Raw genomic sequence first — 17,757 nt, 5'->3', positions numbered from 1 at the left:
CCATTGGGAAAGTCTCGGGAGGAAGCAAGTGTGCCTTCTCAGCTATGTGATTCGGTGAACAGGGGCTGCACGTCCCAAGAGACATGGAGAGGACAAATAGCAGACAGAAAGCATAATCTGTGAAATTACAAATTCAGGCTTCTCAATGCAAGGAAATCACAGGTGTTTGAGGTGGTGCAGAGATATACGAAAATTACCTTGATTTGGTCATTACATATTGTACATGTGTCAAAATACAGTATGACCACAAATATAAATTATTATACTTCAATTACACATACTTTTTATTTTTTAAGAAAGAAGCCTGGAGGGCTTAGGTGGTCCTTCAGCAGCTGAGACCAGCACAAGATGTGGAGAATGTGTTTTTGAGGGTCCACAGCCTGGGGATTTCACTGTGGAAAAGGACCGCGCTGGGGGCAGGGCCAAAGCAGCAACAGGGCCTCTCCATGCACCTGTAACCTTTCTGCACACTATCCTCCCCTCCGCACAAGGGACTCAGAGACTCTGGCGCCACCTACCGACAACGATGAGGACCTCCCTGTCGATGTGAGCCTGGATGTAGATGCGGCCGCGGCGTTCTGTGTGGTCAGTGCCACAGAGGCTGGGAACATTCATCACACAGCGCTTGTGGACGTTCATCATGCAGGCTGAGGGCAGAGAGAGTGAGGCATGGCTCAGACTGGTCTAGGGTGGTCCAGAGTAGCCCAGGCTAGGGGCTTCAGGCATCCACCGTGCCTGTGCCCGCTGGTGCCTTCCTGTTCCCCCACCTTAGAGCCAATTGCCCCTAGTAGAGAACAAGCCACCCTGCCAGCATCAAATCTGAAGGGCTTCTCCAAATCTTTCTCACTACCCCGATGGACAAAAGAAATTGAACTTGGCCAATCTCCCTAAAAACCATGGGTATAGCCTGAAGCAGGTACCTCTATACTTCTATACCCCAGTGGTTCTGAAACCCCAACTCGAATGCTCAGGGCACCCCTCCTATAAGTGAGGGAAGATGTGGAGGTGGCCATGTGGAGGACACAGCCACACCCACCCTGGCAGACCCTCCAGGAGTGCTTACACAATGTTGTCAAACTGCTCCATGTTTAACATCAGCAGAAACCCAGACTTAAGTATAACATCTCCTAATTTAAAAATATTGACATGTGATAGTTTGAATTCCTTAGAAAGTAGGTGCAACAGGGAGGTGACTTATGGAATGGTTTTGCAAGGGGATGAGCTGGCCCACCTGGTTATGGAGTTCAGGGCAGTGGGTAATAGCACCAGCCCTACCCAGGGGTCAGGAGGACACAGTGAAGACTCGGACCCTAAGCCATTAGGACAGAAGTCTTTCCTGTGGCATTTCCCCAAGGGCGCACACTCCCTAGGAGATCAAGTACTTACTGTCACACTTCATCCCCTGGTGGATGAGTCCATACAGCAGTGATCCACAGTGGTCGCAAAAGGTGGGACTGGAGTAGGTGTGGATCTTAAACTTGTGTTTGCTCCGGGGGTCCTAAGGCCAAGAGAAACAGACAAAAGAGGGCACTGTCAGTGAGGAGAGCCAAGGACTACCCCTGTATTGAATGTCACCGGAGAACTCATCAGGACTGAGCGTGGTCCTGCTGTGCCCATGGGGACCATTGTTGGAGCAGTGTGTGCAGACTCGGTACTAGACAAGTGGTGTCAGGTGAATGAGTATCGTGAGACAGATGCTGCTTGGTCAAACTCCATCTCCGAAAGGCATTCGTAAGCCCAACCTGCAAACCCCAGCCTTCCATAGGCCCCCTGCTCCTATCTCCTCCCATCTCTTTATTCTCCAAAGGATCTTCCAGAGTAATCTAAGCCTAAGTCTATCTGCAAGGCAGTCCCACTTAAAGGTCATTTGACAGTTCCTCATCCCCTAGGCAACAAACTTCGAAGTCCAGAGGATAGTCTGCAAGCTGTGGCAGAGAGAGTTAGGCTTCCATCCCTCCGGCTCACAGTAGAGCCCTTGAATTGTAGCAGAGGACACGCTACAACAGAGAAACCAGATTGCCACCTTCCCCTGTAGCTTGGTGTGCCCATCGGACTAGACTGACAAATGGGAAGTCTAAACTTCTAGACCATTCCATTAAAAGGAACAGGGATGTGCCTCCTGGCTTTTTCCCCTCCACACTGGCTGGAAGGTGGGCAAAAGTTAAGTAATGACCTTGAACTCAAACTTGGAGCCGTATTGAGAACAAAGCCAGCCTAACAGCCTTGTGTTTTGTCCTTTGAGGCTGAGGAAACCTCATTTCTGTCTTGCTCAGGTCATCATACTTGGAGGTCTACATACTTACTAATATTTATTGATTGCAGCAGCTAACATGGTCCCCTAACTAATAATCATGGCCATGCCAGCCTGGCAGTGTGATGCAGAGGAGACAGGCAGGGCCAGACTTCGGAGCATAACCCAGAACAATTCTTCTGCTATTTCACCTCTTTCTGCTTCATTTTCCTTGTCTGTAAAATGCACATAATGATAGTGTTAAGACTATCATTACAGTATGAGACTGTTGGGAAGAATAAATGGATTAACCTGTGTGGAGAGCCGGGACATTGTAAGCAGTGAGCATTTGTGTCACACTATCATTATAGCCATAGTGCACATTCATGCACACACATGGTACGAGGTGCATGGTGTGTCCTCAGTACTCAGAATGCATTCACACACACCCGTGACACCCTCCCTCACTCTCTGCTCTCTGCATGTTCTTCCTTCCTCAAAGGCCCTCTTTGCAAACCCTGGGCAAAGCTGTTTCATCAGTACATGGCTGAAATTAATTCCACTCCAGGACTGATGGGACACCTAGCAATTGCAGCTTGCTGTCTCTCTACCTCCAGCCATTTATCTAGTCACATGATTAACCGATGCAGGGGCAGGTGCCTCCTTAAAATTTATATGCTACTCACAGACAGACTGTGAACAAGTTGGCAAATAGATATGAGAAGTATGCATTGCTTTTCAAATGGGAAGTGGCTTGTCTAAGAAGATGCTTCTAATTTGAAAACTAACCCACGCCCCTATTTAAATCTGAAAAATTGTGATGTCAAGGTATCAGTGCTGGTGAGAACATGCTAAAAATTGTCATACAGTTGGCAGGGTTGGGTGCGATGTGGGATGGGTTTGACAGTCACTTTCAAAGCTGAACATACCCTCATCATCCATGACCTATCTCTGAGTCCCAGCGGAAATGAAAATATGTCTATTAAAAACCCATATGTAGCTGGGTAAGCGTGGTGCACGCCTTTAACCCCAGCACTCAGGATGCAGAGGCAGGTGGATCTCTGTGAGTTCAAGGCCAGCCTGGTCTACGAAGTGATTCCTAGGACAGCCAGGATTATACAGAGAAACCGTGTCTCGAAAAACAAAACAAGAAAGGAAAAACAAAAGAAAACCTGCAAGTGAAGTCCACAATCACCCTGTTCATAATGCTTCAAACCCCAGGAATAACCCAAACATCCTCCGGTGTGTGAGTGGGAAAGGGATGATGCATCCTCACGTTGGGTCCCTTCTGCGCTTTTTGATATACTGACTTTGAAAAAGTCAAGACGTGCGATTCAGTTGGGGCTTGACTTTCTTAAGCCTACCTTGTGTATAAAGCAAGGCTCTCCTCCGGGAGCTTCATGAGCTCTAGTTTAGGCTTTAAAGCAAATCTCCCATGCTACACTCAGCATTAAGGAATGAACTACTGACCACCAAAATTATCCGTGGGTCTCAGAAGCTATGTGAAGAAAGAGACAGCAAGCACAGAGAACTCCATGTCATATAATCCTGTTTATTTGATGTTCTAGAAAAAGCAAAACTAGGGAGATGAAAAACAGATAAGTGTTTATTAAGAGCCCAGTGTGAGGAGAGGGCTGGGCAGCAGTTGGGAACATATTCTAGTGAGTGGAACTGTCTCTATACTAACTGGGTGGATTTTATTATGTATAATAACATGATTCTGCAGCATGAAAAAATATGCCTTGGGGCTGGGGAGATGACTCAGTGGGCAAAGCAGTTGCCACGCAAGCCTGAAGAGTGGCAATCAGACCCCAGAACTCATGTAGAGGATATGGTGGCACTCCACCTATGTCAGACCTCCTGGGACAGCAACAGGGGACCACTGGGGCAAGCTGGCCAGCTAAACTGGCAGAACTGATGAACACTAGGTTCATGGAGAGGACTGGCCATGCCTCAATACATAGGTAGAGAGTGATTAAAAAAAAAAAGATACTGGATTTCAGCCTCTGGCCTATAAGCACACATGCATGCAAACACCTGTGCACACAGAAAAATGTATTTTAATAAGGTTCATTCAAAATTCCTCAGCCATGTATGTTTCTGTGCCCTGTGTCTTTGTAATACGTTGCAGGCTTTTGTTTGTTTGGTTGTTTTTTTGTTTTGTTTTTGTTTTGTGTTTGTTTGTTTTGTTTTTGTTTTGGGTTTTGGGGGGAGTTGTTTGTTTGTTTTTGTGACATTGCAACCCTCTGTCATTATTGGCCCTTGAAGAGTCCTGAAGCCAAGTGTAAAAGGCTGTGTCCACTTTGCTCTGAGCAGCAGGACCAGCAGAGCCCAGACCATGCCCAAGGACCCCAGAAGCCACCTAGCCCACTCAACATCTCAGATGTACTCTAGTAACAAATGCAGGGGTAGAAAACCACCGTATGAAAATGGAAGTTGACAATTGGGAGTTTGTCTCCATTCCCAGGCAGAGAGACTACATCACACACTGAGTCCCTGAGGAAGAGTCCCCCAGCTCTGCGCCAGGCCAGTTCCCTCTGTGCTCTCTTGAGTGCCTCCCTTAAAAATGGAAAAGTAGTCCTTCAAACCCACCCAAGGGCAACCCCTATGCATGAGCAATACCAGCCACTACCTAGTCTCTAAGGAGGAGGGGGATGAGCTGAGCTGATCAGTGACTGTCCCTGTCCCACTGGTGGAACATTGCATAGGATTAACAGGCAAGCTGCTATCACAGCTCTCTCAGGAAACTGCTGGGTCCAGACCCCACATCTAGCCCTTAAAAAGTTGGTGTGAATGACTGAGGCAAACTGAACTCCAAAGTCAGGGTCAAGCTATCTCTTTTCTCTGGGCTTTTTGATGTTTTGACTTCATAAAGGTCAAGACTGATGCTCCAGTTAGAGTCTGACTTTCCTTAGACCTTGTGTATGTACCAGGCGTCCTCAGGCGCTTCCTCAGCTCTGTTTTAAGACTGAGGGTGAATCTCAATTATTTGTGAATTGTTCCTGTTGGCTTTGCACTTTTCTCCACATCAATGTCCTCCCAGGAGACCTCGGGGGAGAAGCCAAGCACTTCTGACCAAGTGAGAACAAGACTGAGTGTACATTTTCAGCCATAGGGGGGAGCAGCTGGCCCATGGAACAAGAAAGGAAAGGAGAACCTCAGAACATGCCACATGCAAGGTGTTCTTTGCTTCCATTTTAGCAATAAGAAAATAGACCCAGATTGAAGAGTAACTTCATGTGAGGGAACACACACACGTGTGTGTGTGTGTGTGTGTGTGTGTGTGTGCATGGGTGTGCTTGTGCAGGCCTGGCATCAATGAGTAACTTCCTCAATCACTTTTCACATTGTACTCTGAGGCAGCCTATCTGTCCTGGTTAGCTTTTTGTCGATGACACAAACTAGAGTTATCTGGAAAGAGGAACCTTGACTGAGAAGATGCCTCTATCACATTGCCTGTAGGCAAGTCTGTGAGACATTTTCTCGATTCATGGTTGATGTGAGAGGGTCCCGTTCACTGTGGGCAGTGGCATCACCCCTAAGCAAGTGGTCCTGAGATGTGTAAGAAAATAGGCAGAGCTAGCCTCGGGGATCAAGACAATAAGCATTGTTCCTTCTTGGCCTTTGCTTCAGTTCTTGCTTCCAGGTTCCTGCATGAGGTCTTGCATTGACTTCCCTTGGTGGTGGACTGCAATCGCCAAAGTGAAATAAACTCTTCCCCCTCAAGTTACTTTTGGTCATGGTTTCTTGTTACAGCAATAGAAAGCAAACTCAGACAGTTCCTCACTGAACCTGGAGCTCCCTGATTCAGCTAGAGTAGCTGGCCAGCAAGTCCAAGGACCTCCCCATGCATCCCCACACTCCCCAGCAACGAGACTGTAGGCAAACCCTGCTAGGCTCAGCTTTCACTGAGGATCAAACTCAGTCCTCATATAAACAGGAAGCACTTTGTCCCACAGTGATTTCTAAGTCAGCTAGGTGGCCCCTTGCAAAGATGGGGTTCACATGACAATGCTTTGCTTTCTCCCCTCAGTCCCCAATTTCAACTCCTTAATACTTCATCTTTCAGATAATGCAGAAATATCACTTTATTCATTCAGCTACCACAGATAAGATTGCCCCTGGCCATTTGGGAGTCAGCTGTGAGCAAAGACAGAATGTCCACTTTCACAGAAGTCACATTCTGCCCTGCCCTCCCAAATCTCTACAACATAGTGTTTCAATCTCTGAATTGTAATTGCATGTTTAAATTTGAATTTCACCCACGCTTAACTGCAAGCAACATAGGGGAATTTCTCACAACCCCTACCATATCCCCAAGGCATGTATTATACTTGACATGTACAAGGTGTTCAATAAATGTTTAGTCATTGAGAGTATTTATTGAGCATGACATGTGCCACTGAGTACTCTCAGGATTTATCACATACTGATTTGTTTGACCCTCATCACTAGAGATAAGTGCTATTTGTTTCCCCCATTTTAGAGTTGAAGAAACTGGGGAAGAGTAGAAGAAACTGGGGAACTAACTGATAAAGTGGTTTGCCCAGGACTTCCCAGCCTCCATGAGCAATGTGTTTTGCTAATGGTTGACACAGAGCAAGAGGTGAATGTGTTACCATGGCAGTGGTGTGGCTGTAGTCATCACTGTCAGCCACCACACCCTGAGGCCATGTGCATGTGTTTTAAGAAAATGACCTGTAGAGGGTTGTGCCAGATGAATTAGAGCCAGACAGGGCACAAGAAAGCCCATTAGGCCAATTGTGAATAATAATTCACTTTGTTAGGGTCTCTTTTCTTTTTGAGACAGGGTTTATAGAGCCTAGGCTGGCCTCAAACTTACCATTTAGTCAAAGATGAGTTCATTTCCCAAGTGCTGGGATTACAGGTGTGAACTAACACACCTGGTTTATGTGATGCTGAAGATGGAGCCCAGAGTATCATCATGCATGTTAGGCAAGCATTCTACCAATTAAGCTACACCCCTAGTCCTCTCCATAGTTTTATGGATCATTTATACATAAAGTGTGTGTGTGTGTGTGTGTGTGTGTGTGTGTGTGTGTATCTTTAGGGGCAGTCTTTTCCTCCAGTGATGAATCAAGTCACAGAACTTGTCACCAAGTGCTGCTAGCTGCTGATCCATCTCAGAACTCACAGGTTACCTCACCATGCACAGGAGTGGGCCTGTCCTCACAAAGGGAGACTGCCCCATCCCTCCCTGGGGATTTACATACAGTGGATGATTGATGGGGGAACAGGAGCCATTTTCCTCAGAGTTATAGCCACTGGCAAGGTGCTCATGTCCTTTAAATAATCTTCAAACCACCTATACACAACCCTAGTAAAAGTCATTGAGTCATTTTTAAAAGACATGAAGTCTCCAGGAACAAATGGCAGGCATGTCTCAAGCAGCTGTACATCGTTTCCTTTCACTCCTGACCCAGGCAGCCAAAGAGGAAAAAACACAGATAAGAGACTATAAAAAAGTAAGATAAATAAAACATTGAACCTCTAAGTGCAAACCTAACAAAAAGCCTTTCCCAGTCTGAAACAGTAGCCTTGTAGCTTTGAGCACAGGAGCTGTGTTCTGCTGGTTTCAGTCAAAGGTGCAGCTTCGAAGAAGCCAACGCCAAGCACAGAGGTGATAAAAGCATCAAGGCACACCCCAGCAGGACACACCCCACCAGGGGACACTACAACAGGGCCCTAGAGTCAAGATGACCCTAGCTGTGTCAAGTTTACATATAAGTAACCAACACACTGGGCTATCTAGGGAATATAAAGCCATCCTAGACATCAGAAGAAGAGGAGTGACATTCGTAGTTATTCATGCCAGTATAAAACTTTGGAATTGCACACACAAGAAAATCTAGTAAGTATTCACTCCTGAGGAAAGAATGACGTGGATTTCTCAACATCTGTCTTTCTACAGTTTTCAAATAAATTAGAATATTTCAGGTATTGCTTCACCCTGACATACACCAACACCTGCATGCCTCCAACTTAAACAGAGGGCTAATGGTTTCCAGAAGACAGAAGAGCACGGAAACCTTACAGAGACTGCTGTGCAGCTGATGTGAGGAAAAGTCGGAAGCTGTAATTCCACCCACACGTCACAGGGAGAGAGGGGCGCTGTGTTTGGAAGAAGAGCTAGCATTCTGTTCTTGCAGAAGACAATAAGTAAAACTGAAAAAGGGTGTAAAAGACTGTGGGTGAGGTGACTGGTGGTTTGCCAAATAGCTCTAGTCCCTGCCCTCTTCCTGGTAAGTAATTGTTCAATTTCAAGGATGAACATGCACTGTAGAAACCTGGTAGAACTTTACAGATGACTTCCTGGGTCCCAGCACATATGTGGTCAAAGTCAGTGTCAGGAGCTAATGGATAGCCACTTCCAAACTCCAGTCCCGCTTCTGGCAGTTAGCTTTTTCACTCCAGGCAAAGTATTCAATCCTTTCAGGTTGTCATTTTCTTACCCGGAAATGGTTTACAAAATAATAAAACCTAATTCCTAGGGAAACAAGAGAGTCTGCTGAGGCATTTCATGGGAACTGCCTAACCACAACTGGTGGAAATATGCATTTAATTAGTATCCACTGCTACTGTTAATTTTCTTTCATTATTCTTCACCCCTCCCCTTTTCATGGTACAGAGATGGATCTAGGGTCTTGCTCTCACTAGGCAAGTGCTCTCTCCACTGAGCTATATCCCCAGCTCTCATTTTCCCATTTTATATTCAAGCTCATTTATTTCTAATTATTTGTAACAAATCTTCCCATGTATTAATTAAGGATATTAATTATTCATTCACAATATAGCATTTTCCTAGTTCTCCATTTGCCTTTTAATCCAGTTGATGGTCTCTAGTCAGTATGTAGATCATGTGGGGAGGAGTATGTGTATATGTTTATGTGTGTATATATATTTGTATCTGTGTGTGCTTATGTATGTGTGTATGTGTAAATGTACACATGTGGTATGCATGTATATTGTATGTGTGGTGTATGTGTGTATGTATTCATATGTGTACACGTGTAATAAAGCACAGATTTTCCTTTCTCTTTCTGAGTTCTATCCTACTGTCATAATTAGAAATTCCTCCCCAATATTTCCTTCTGGTCCCTACACATTTTCCATCTTTTACTCTAAGATTATGATTTTCCTTGGAGTTCATCTTAATATGAGCTCTGAGAAAAGGCATTCCTTTCTTAATGTTTATCTAGTTATAATAATACACACATGGAATGCATCTTTCTCCCTGCTAGTTTGAAATGTCTCTTTTATCTTGTGATAATTTCTTATGGATCTTTTGTTCACTTTTAAACTTCTCTTATGCTCCAGTGATCTCTCTATTCCTACCTTCAAACATGCTATTTTAATATATGATAGGTTTGTGACATCTCAGCATCTCAAAATACTTAACCACCCACCCCTCCCCAGCATTCCTGGGCTATCTTTTTTATTTCCTTAAATTGTAAAACGTTGATTAGCTGTAAAGAGACATGATACTCCGCACACATATGCAGCAGCCCTCCAGACTGCCCTACTTAGGGCTCCTTCTAGCAAGCCCGCAACTACAGTGTCAGCTCAGTGGCGCCAAGAGCATCCAAACCAGGCTCTCCACAACTCACAAATAAGAGAGTCAGTCAGGACTGAGGACAAGGAGCTTGCAGAGCTGAGTGCTACAGCTGAGCACAGCGTCATGATGGGGGATGCAGAACCTGGGAGAGGGTGGGGGACGACAATGAATTGGGAAATAATTTGAGCTTTTCTTTGAGTTCCTTCAGAAAAGTACACCTCCCCAAACTCTTTGTAGTTAGGGCTAAACTCTTTTATTTCCATGTATTTTCTCTTTTGAATTTAGTTTGTTGAATTTAAAGTTCAGTTTTTGTCATGCTATTGTAACCAGTGGCTGGTAAAATGCACAAGAGTTATGCACAGGTTTTTGTTCTAACCAGGCAGCAGACCTTGCTTGGAAAAGGTGTACTGCTGCTGTTCCTGTGGCTCTTCCTGGTGGGCACCTGTCCTTCTAGGCTAGGCAAGCTAGTTGTGTCCACTTGGGGGTGTACAGGGAGTGTTCTCAGCTAGCTAGACTGTTCACTGAGCCCAGGGTGCATGAGATAGAGTGGGAGTCCTCCTCAGCACACATGGATTATATTTCTTCTGGAAAGCTAAGCAGGCAAAGCAAGCTCCACCTTAACCAAATGAATTCAGCCATACCTTTAAGTGACTTCCTAGAAAGCCCAGCTCCCAGTGTACATCCAAGTTATAGAGGGTGAGATGCTACCTCCTTTCTGTCAAGTTAGTGCCTGAAAGTGGCCCAGTGACTTTCCATCTGGCATTGGGCTTGCTTCACAAAGTAATGGGCCATGTAGACAGGCACTGTAGCCGAGTGGCACACCCAGCAAGCCCAGGCTGCAATTTACTCCAGACTCATGGGTTAACAGCTGTGTGATCTGCAGCAGGTCCCCCAACTTCTCCAAGCTTCCATTTCCTCAATTTCAAAACTAAAACAATAAAGTTAGGCATGGGAACACACCTGTGACTCTAGTACCCTGAGGCAGGAAGATCATGACTTCGAGGCCAACCTAGACTACATACATACCAAGCTCAGGCTAGTGAGGTTATGTAGAGAAATATTGCCTCATCCCCCCCCACACCAAATTTAAATGAGAGTAACAGTGTGGAATCTTGATGGAGTTCTGAGAACTCTATGGGTTAACTGGGTGTAGCACAGTGCCTGGCACCCAAAGGACACCATGTGTTTGTTGTGTATGATAAGCAAAAGCTATTGCTTTCTAGTTCTGTGAAGGCTCATGAAATGAAATTTGACTGTGCCCAGTGTTATGGCCAGTATGGAGCATACACACAACCCAGGTTATCTTAATGCAAATGACACTGTGATTCATTTCTAAGGTCCAGTCTCAGTTCCCCCTTCAGGAGATCAAAGGGGCTGCTGGGTTTCCCCTGTAAGTTCTGTTGACCTCAGGTCAAGGCTGTTCCAGAGTGTCTGATCCCTCCCAGGGAGGCCTCTCTGTGCTGTTACTGTTCAAAGCATAGTGGTTTCAGGAAACAGTCACACTGCAGTAGATGACAATCTCACTTTATAAATAAACCTTCCATTGCCACAAAACATGCATGCCCATCCCCTCTGTTCTCAACCCAGCTTCCCCCAGATGCCACATTTTGGCTGAGGGATGTGGTTTGAACCCCCGCCCCAACTGAGTGGGAACCATCCAAATACCAGACACGAGGTGACTCCACTTACAAAGAAGCTGGAGTGTGGCTTCTAGGCACACTGGGAGGTGTCTGGCTGACACAAGAGTGCTGAGCACACCCAGGTCTCCATGTTAGAAGAGCAGAAATGCTATAGGGAATTTGTGAATTATGAAGGAATCCCCGGCACTGCCGAGGATCTGCTAAGGCAAATGCCAGTGAAGCATCACCCACCCCCGGGATCCCTGGGTCTCCAGAGCTTGCAGGTTCCTGTCCTCACAATCCTGACCCCTAGCAACCAGGATCCCAAGCCATCAGGTCCACCTAGCCAAGAGCCCTGAGTGAGGAGCACTGGCCCCGTGCATGCTGGCACTGAGCTCCAGACTTCCTTTTGAAAGCCGTCATCCTTCAGGGGCCATTAGGAGGGCATGTCTGTATTCATCTGCTGGAGCTACCACAGGCCACCCCAGTCCTGGAGAACAGGGATCAAACCACAGACCTGAACCATTCTCCTGCACAAAACTACAGAGTCAGTGGAGGTGAGAAGGTAATAACTGTAGCTGTTGCAGGAATACTTGCACAGGGAGCTCCGGCCACGCTGTTCTAAGCCAGGCACTGTTCTAGCTCAGCAACTACGAGAGACGGGTTGACTATCAGTATCCATGCTCTGCAGGAGAAAACTGCATAGTGAGACCTGAACCCAGGAGTGCTTGTTCTGGACTGCACACTCTTCTTTACCGCGAAGGACCACACCCTTGAATCTGTACACTTCACTGTGCCCTTATCCTCACACTGCCACTGAGAGTACCAGAAGGTATTGTTTAAAAATGGGAGAAAATCTATTTCAGCCTAGGAGTTGGGGGAAAGGTGCTGAACAAAGGCCAGAAGCTCATGAAGCTTTTTAGGGCTCTCTCTTTCTTTCCTTCCTTCTTTGTTTCTTTCTTTCTTTTTATCTTCCTCTCTCTCTCTTTCTCTCTCTCCCCCTCCCTCTCTCTCTCTCTTTCTTTTTCTTGTTTTCTTTCTTTCTTCCTTTCCTTCTCTCTTTTTTGAGATGTAGAAATGAAGAGTCTGGGATTGAGGATAGGGACACTGGGCCTGGCCCTCCTCTCCATACTGCAAATTAAAAGAGAGAGAAAATTAGAATTTGAAAAAGTGGTTGGCTACAGTAACTGCTATGTGAGCATGAGGGCCTGAATTCAGATCCCCAGAGTCCATGAAAACTCAGGGTGGTCATGACAGCTGGTCTGTGCTCCCAGCTCTTGGAAGAGAAGAGGGGGTCTCAGAGCAATCTGGCTGGTCTGCAGGTGAGCAACCTACCTCAGTATGTAAGGTGGGGAGGACTGAGAAATACTCCCAACACCAACCTTGAGCTTCTATACACACCTCCACACACAGGCATAAGAAGGGGAAACACTGGATGTGGCCCCACAAGCACCTGTAACCTCCAACATTATGTGTTGGGATCACAGCACAAACGTCCTTGTGCCACAGATCTCCAGAAAAACCAGGAATGTTAAGCACACATGATTGTTTTTCCAATGGGAAAGATTTAAAAAGTGTTCTTCTATCCAGAAAGCTGGCAATTGGAGGTGATTAATGGCCTGGTGGTCTCAGCTATCTGTTGGCCAGGCCATGTCAACTTCCCACAACCAGGACTGCCAGCCTAGCTCCAGGTTCATGAGAGACCCTGTTTAGAAGAACAAGGCAGAGGGTTGTAGAAGACACCTGACATCCTCTTCTGACCTCCACATATATACATAGGAGTGTGCATCTGCATATACATGCACATGTACCCCACACACAATTAGAGTGGGGATGGAGGCAGTGGTAGAATGATTGCTTAGCATGTCTGAAACTCAGGGTTCAATTCCCGGCACTGCCAAAAAAAAAAAAAAAAAAAAAAAAAATAGACAGAGAGATCAATAGATACATGGCAGACAGGCAGAAGTGACTGAATTTTTAATTGTGTGGACAAAGGTCTGATTAGGAAAATAGGCAAATGACTGAATGCAGGAAGGGAAGGTGAGTTCTAGTAGGTTCCCATGCTGTCCCTGCCAAGGAAACCACCTACTAAATATTCAGGTGAGGAATATATATTCCCCTAAAGCCTCCAGAAGAAACAAGTGGCCAGGGATGTTCCTGTGGCTCTCACAGGACTCAGGGAAGATGCTCCCAACAACACTGGCACTATAGTAGGTGTCACCTTGCTGTGTGCCACCCTCAGCAGAATGGATGTGCCCAGACCATTCAACCTCAGCAACAGCATGGGAGAAGACAGGCATCTCTCCATCACCCAAAAGTGGCCATTTTTACTACATTTGCATTTCCTCTTCTTTCCTCAGGTATTATCCTCCACCGACAGTCTCTACCCACACATCCAGAGTGTAAACTGGAGGTCCAAGGGTGATTCCAGCCCAGAGCTGTGCTTCAAAAATGCACCACAGTGAGTGTAGGCATGCAGCTCAGTTGGTAGAGTGCTGGCCTAGCTGGCATGAAGGTCTGGGTTCAGTCCCTACCACTGCATAAACTGAGTGTGGTGGTGACACCTGTTATCCCAGAACTCCGGAAGTGGAGAAAGGAGGATCTGAAGTTTAAAGACCACCTTAGCTAAAGAACAAATTCAGAAGCATCCTGGGCGACATAAGACCCTGACTTGCAAAACAGGAAACATCCAGGGGTGGTGGCACGCCCTTTAATCCCAGCACTTGGGAGGCAGGTGAAGGAAGATCTCTGAGTTTGAGGCCAGCCTTGTCTATAGAATGAGTTCCAGGACAGCAAGGGCTACACAGAGAAACACTATCTCAATAAACAAACAAACAAAACAAACAAACAAACACAAAAACAATATAGTGGCAATTCTCAAATTGTTCACTTAACCTAAATATAGGAAATTTCAGACTTCAGTGGAAAAGCTGGGAAATCTTGATTGTGGTTCTGTAAAGACTGGAATGAGGAACAGAGTTAAGTGACAGCTTCCAGGTTGGTGTGATGGGCCAGGAGGACACTCCTACCGTCACTCTTGGCTTCTTTGCTTTCCTGACTAGCCTCTGCTGGCTTTGAAGTTGGACATTCTCATTAACAGCATACAAAGTCATGTATGTGGGTGGCCACACACAAAGCTTTAAGCAAAGCCACCAGACACATGGCACATCTGCTGTACAATTCTATTGGGTAGATTTCAATCATGGATACATGTCTGTAAGTGGCTACACCATTTCATACTCCCAACCATTTCAACACTGCTCAAGAACTCAAAATCTCCATGTTCTCACCTGTGAGCCTTTGGGTTTTTAAAGTATTATTTATCTTTTATTTTTTTGTCCTTATGGGTATGGAGTGACATCATAGTATAGTTTTGATTGGCATTTCTCTGGTGATCAGCAACACTGAATCTTTTGCAAGTTTTAATTTTTTAAGTTATCACACACATTAGTGGATTTCAGTGTGACATTTTCACAGCCCTGTTGATTTTACTTGGGCATATTTTACAGGCCTGTTGGTCACTTCTGTACTTTCTTGGGAGAAATGTATAGTCAAGCCTGTAGCCCGCAAAGCACAGGGAATTCAACAAAACATTAAAAGCGGCATGACCTGGAGAGCTGGGGAGGGGGCTCAGTCCATGGAGTGCTTACCACCCAAGTGTCATAATCCAAGTTCAATGCCTGGAACCTACATAAAAGCAGGCAAAATGGCTCACACTTGTAACCCCAGTTCTGGGGAGGTTCAGAAAGGTGGATTGCCATGATCTGCTGACCAGTCAGCCTAGCCCAATCAGGGAGACCCAGGCCAGGGAGAGACCTTGTCTCAAAAAAGCATGATGGATCGCACCTGAGGAGGAATGAGACCCGAAGGTGTCTTCTACTTCCCACGTGTAAATCTACTTACACATGAACACACACACACACACACACACACACACAGAGAGAGAGAGAGAGAGAGAGAGAGAGAGAGAGAGAGAGAGAGAGAGAAATGGGACAACAATATGATCCAGTAATCTCATTCTGGATATTTATACAAAATATCTGAAATTAATGCACTGGAGAGATGGTACAGTGGTTAAGAGCACTTGCTACTCTTACAGAGGACCTGGGTTTGATTCCCAGCACCCACCTGGTGGTTTACAACCTTCTGTAACTCCACCTCCAGGGAATCTGATGCCCTCTTCTGACTTCTGTGGGCACCAGCCACAAAGATGGTACACATTTAAACATGCAGGCAAAATGTCTACATATAAAACAAAATGAAAAATTTAATAAAAAAATGTTAAAGAACTGAAGTCAAGATCATGCAGAGGCCAACACTTCCATGTGCACTACAACACTAGCCACAATAGTCAAGGTACAGAAAAACGTCGATGTCCCTTGGTGAACGAGTGAACAAAAAACTGTGGTATGTCCATACAATAAAATCCTCCTCAGTCATAAAAGAGAAGGGAATTTTCTGCAATATACTATAGCATAGGTGAGTGAACCTTGAAGACATGATGCTGGGTGAAATAAGCCAATCACTGAAGAATAATACTGCATGAATTATCTGTGACAACCAAATGCATAGCATTAAAGAGAACAAATGTGGTTGCCAGAGGCTGAGAGAGAAATGAGTAGCTACTAATCAATAGACTTAAAGTGGCAGTCAGGCCAGCTGAACAAGCTCTAGAGGCCTGTTTCGCAACAGGGGACCCACAGTCAATAGTAATACCTTGTACGCTTCAGCTTTAGTAAGAGGCTCAATCTATGAAATGTTCTTTGCAAAATAAAATAGCTGCCTGGGGAGAAAACAGGCAAACTGCTTGTCGCCTGGGTAGTGGTTAACTTGATGGATGGGGTTGGAGGTGTAGGGACCAGAAGCATAAAAGGCTCATGCTTACAAAGAAAAGTTCTTGATGTGGAAAGTCATCGAGCCTGCTACTTTTCACATATAATAAACAGCTTTCCGAAATGTGTGACTAGCCAAGCCTAAAGCCAGCAGCTTTGAGTCCAGATTCTAAATTCCTTCGAGAAGGAATCTTGTTGGTCCAGCACTGAGAAATGCCAAGTGTATCGGACTCAATGGGCCTGAGACTGTGGGTCACCGAATCTTGGCACGAAAAAGGCTGCTGCTTCAGTCAGGTTTGCCCAAGGATACAGGCAGTTTAAGACACTAGATAATAAGGCCAGATGACCTATGCTTGTGTGGAGGCTTGCTCATTGTCATGTGTGTCTCTGGATAAATCCCTTAACAAGCCTGAGTCCCTCAGTTTCCTCATGTGTGAAATGCGGGATGATAACAATGAGAACCTGCTTCCTAACATAGAATGAAAAATGAAGAGTTATTGTGTGTAACATGCTTAGGGTAGAGTTATATCAATGAATTCTGGCTCTGATAGTATGTGTGTGTGTGTGTGTGTGTGTGTGTGTATGTATCATGTGTGTGTAGATGTGTGTGCCTGTGTATGTGTATATGTGTGTGTGTATGTGAGTATGTGTATATGTGTGTGTATGTGTGTGTGTGAACATGTATGGTGTGTGTGTATGCATGTGTATGGTGTGTGTGTGTGTGTGTGTATGTGCGCACGCGTGCGTGCGCGTGGGTACCCTTGCCTGTGCTGTTGCCTGTGCCTTGCTGTGCATTGAGAGGTGCAGACAGGAGGATCACTGGGACTGCACCTCTCAATGGCACAGGGGTTAAGGGTGTGCATAGGCGTGCCCCGCTTTTTATATGGATGCTGATGGTTCAGACTCAGCAAGCACACTTACCCACTGAGCCATCTCCCAGCCCCTATTATTTTTTAAAATAATAGAATCCTAGAGCACTTAAGGCGAGAGAGCCCTTGGCAAAACACAAGATCAAAGACAAAGATAGAAATAGTGCCCTGACTGCAGGGTCCAGTGCTCACTCCAGAGCCACCTGCCTTTTTCCTTCTGCCCCTCTTCCCTGGGCTGGGAGCCTCAGAGGCAAGAGGCTTCTGGAAATTGCTTTCATCAGGCTATGAGACAAGTCCTGATCTGACCTCAACCCCACCCTGATCAGGAGAAGCTGAAATCATTCATTCATAAGCTAGGGTTTCCTTTACGAGAGCAGCAAAAACAGCTGGTTTCCCATCTCTGCCCCTCTAGTGCTATGGAGTTGCTTCTGCCACACAGCATGAAACTGTCTTTGTGGCAGGGAGGGACAGGCAGCTGTTTAGAAGGAGTTCACTCTGACCTTGGCGAGCTCATTCTACACAGCTGCTGCCAGTCCTCGGCCCGCAGAAAAAACTCGTGTGGGATTCACTTGATAGTCAAAAGAATCTGCATTCACCCCCAAATCCTCATTTTATAAGGTCTTGCACCCAA

The 17,757-nt window shown here is 45.7% G+C and overlaps 1 protein-coding gene across 2 annotated transcripts in view; it reads right to left on the bottom strand.

Moving 5' to 3' along the window:
• Prkcb (protein kinase C beta) overlaps positions 1 to 17,757 on the bottom strand; it is a 324,620-nt gene that overhangs the window by 160,877 nt on the left and 145,986 nt on the right. For both annotated transcript variants that reach the window (XR_007835021.1, XM_051192859.1), the window contains exons 4-5: positions 1,387 to 1,498; positions 519 to 647 (exon numbers count right to left, since the gene is read on the bottom strand). Coding sequence is in view for 1 of the 2 variants with exons in the window: in XM_051192859.1 (XP_051048816.1) it covers positions 519 to 647; positions 1,387 to 1,498 (241 nt within the window). In the remaining variant the exon portion in view is untranslated. The remainder of the gene's footprint in view (positions 1 to 518; positions 648 to 1,386; positions 1,499 to 17,757) is intronic.

The sequence above is a fragment of the Phodopus roborovskii genome, unplaced genomic scaffold, assembly GCF_943737965.1.
Source record: "Phodopus roborovskii unplaced genomic scaffold, PHOROB, whole genome shotgun sequence".
In the NCBI taxonomy this organism is placed as follows: Eukaryota; Metazoa; Chordata; class Mammalia; order Rodentia; family Cricetidae; genus Phodopus; species Phodopus roborovskii.
Note: the sequence above shows the minus strand (reverse complement) of the source record. Positions and strands in the feature narration are given on the sequence as shown.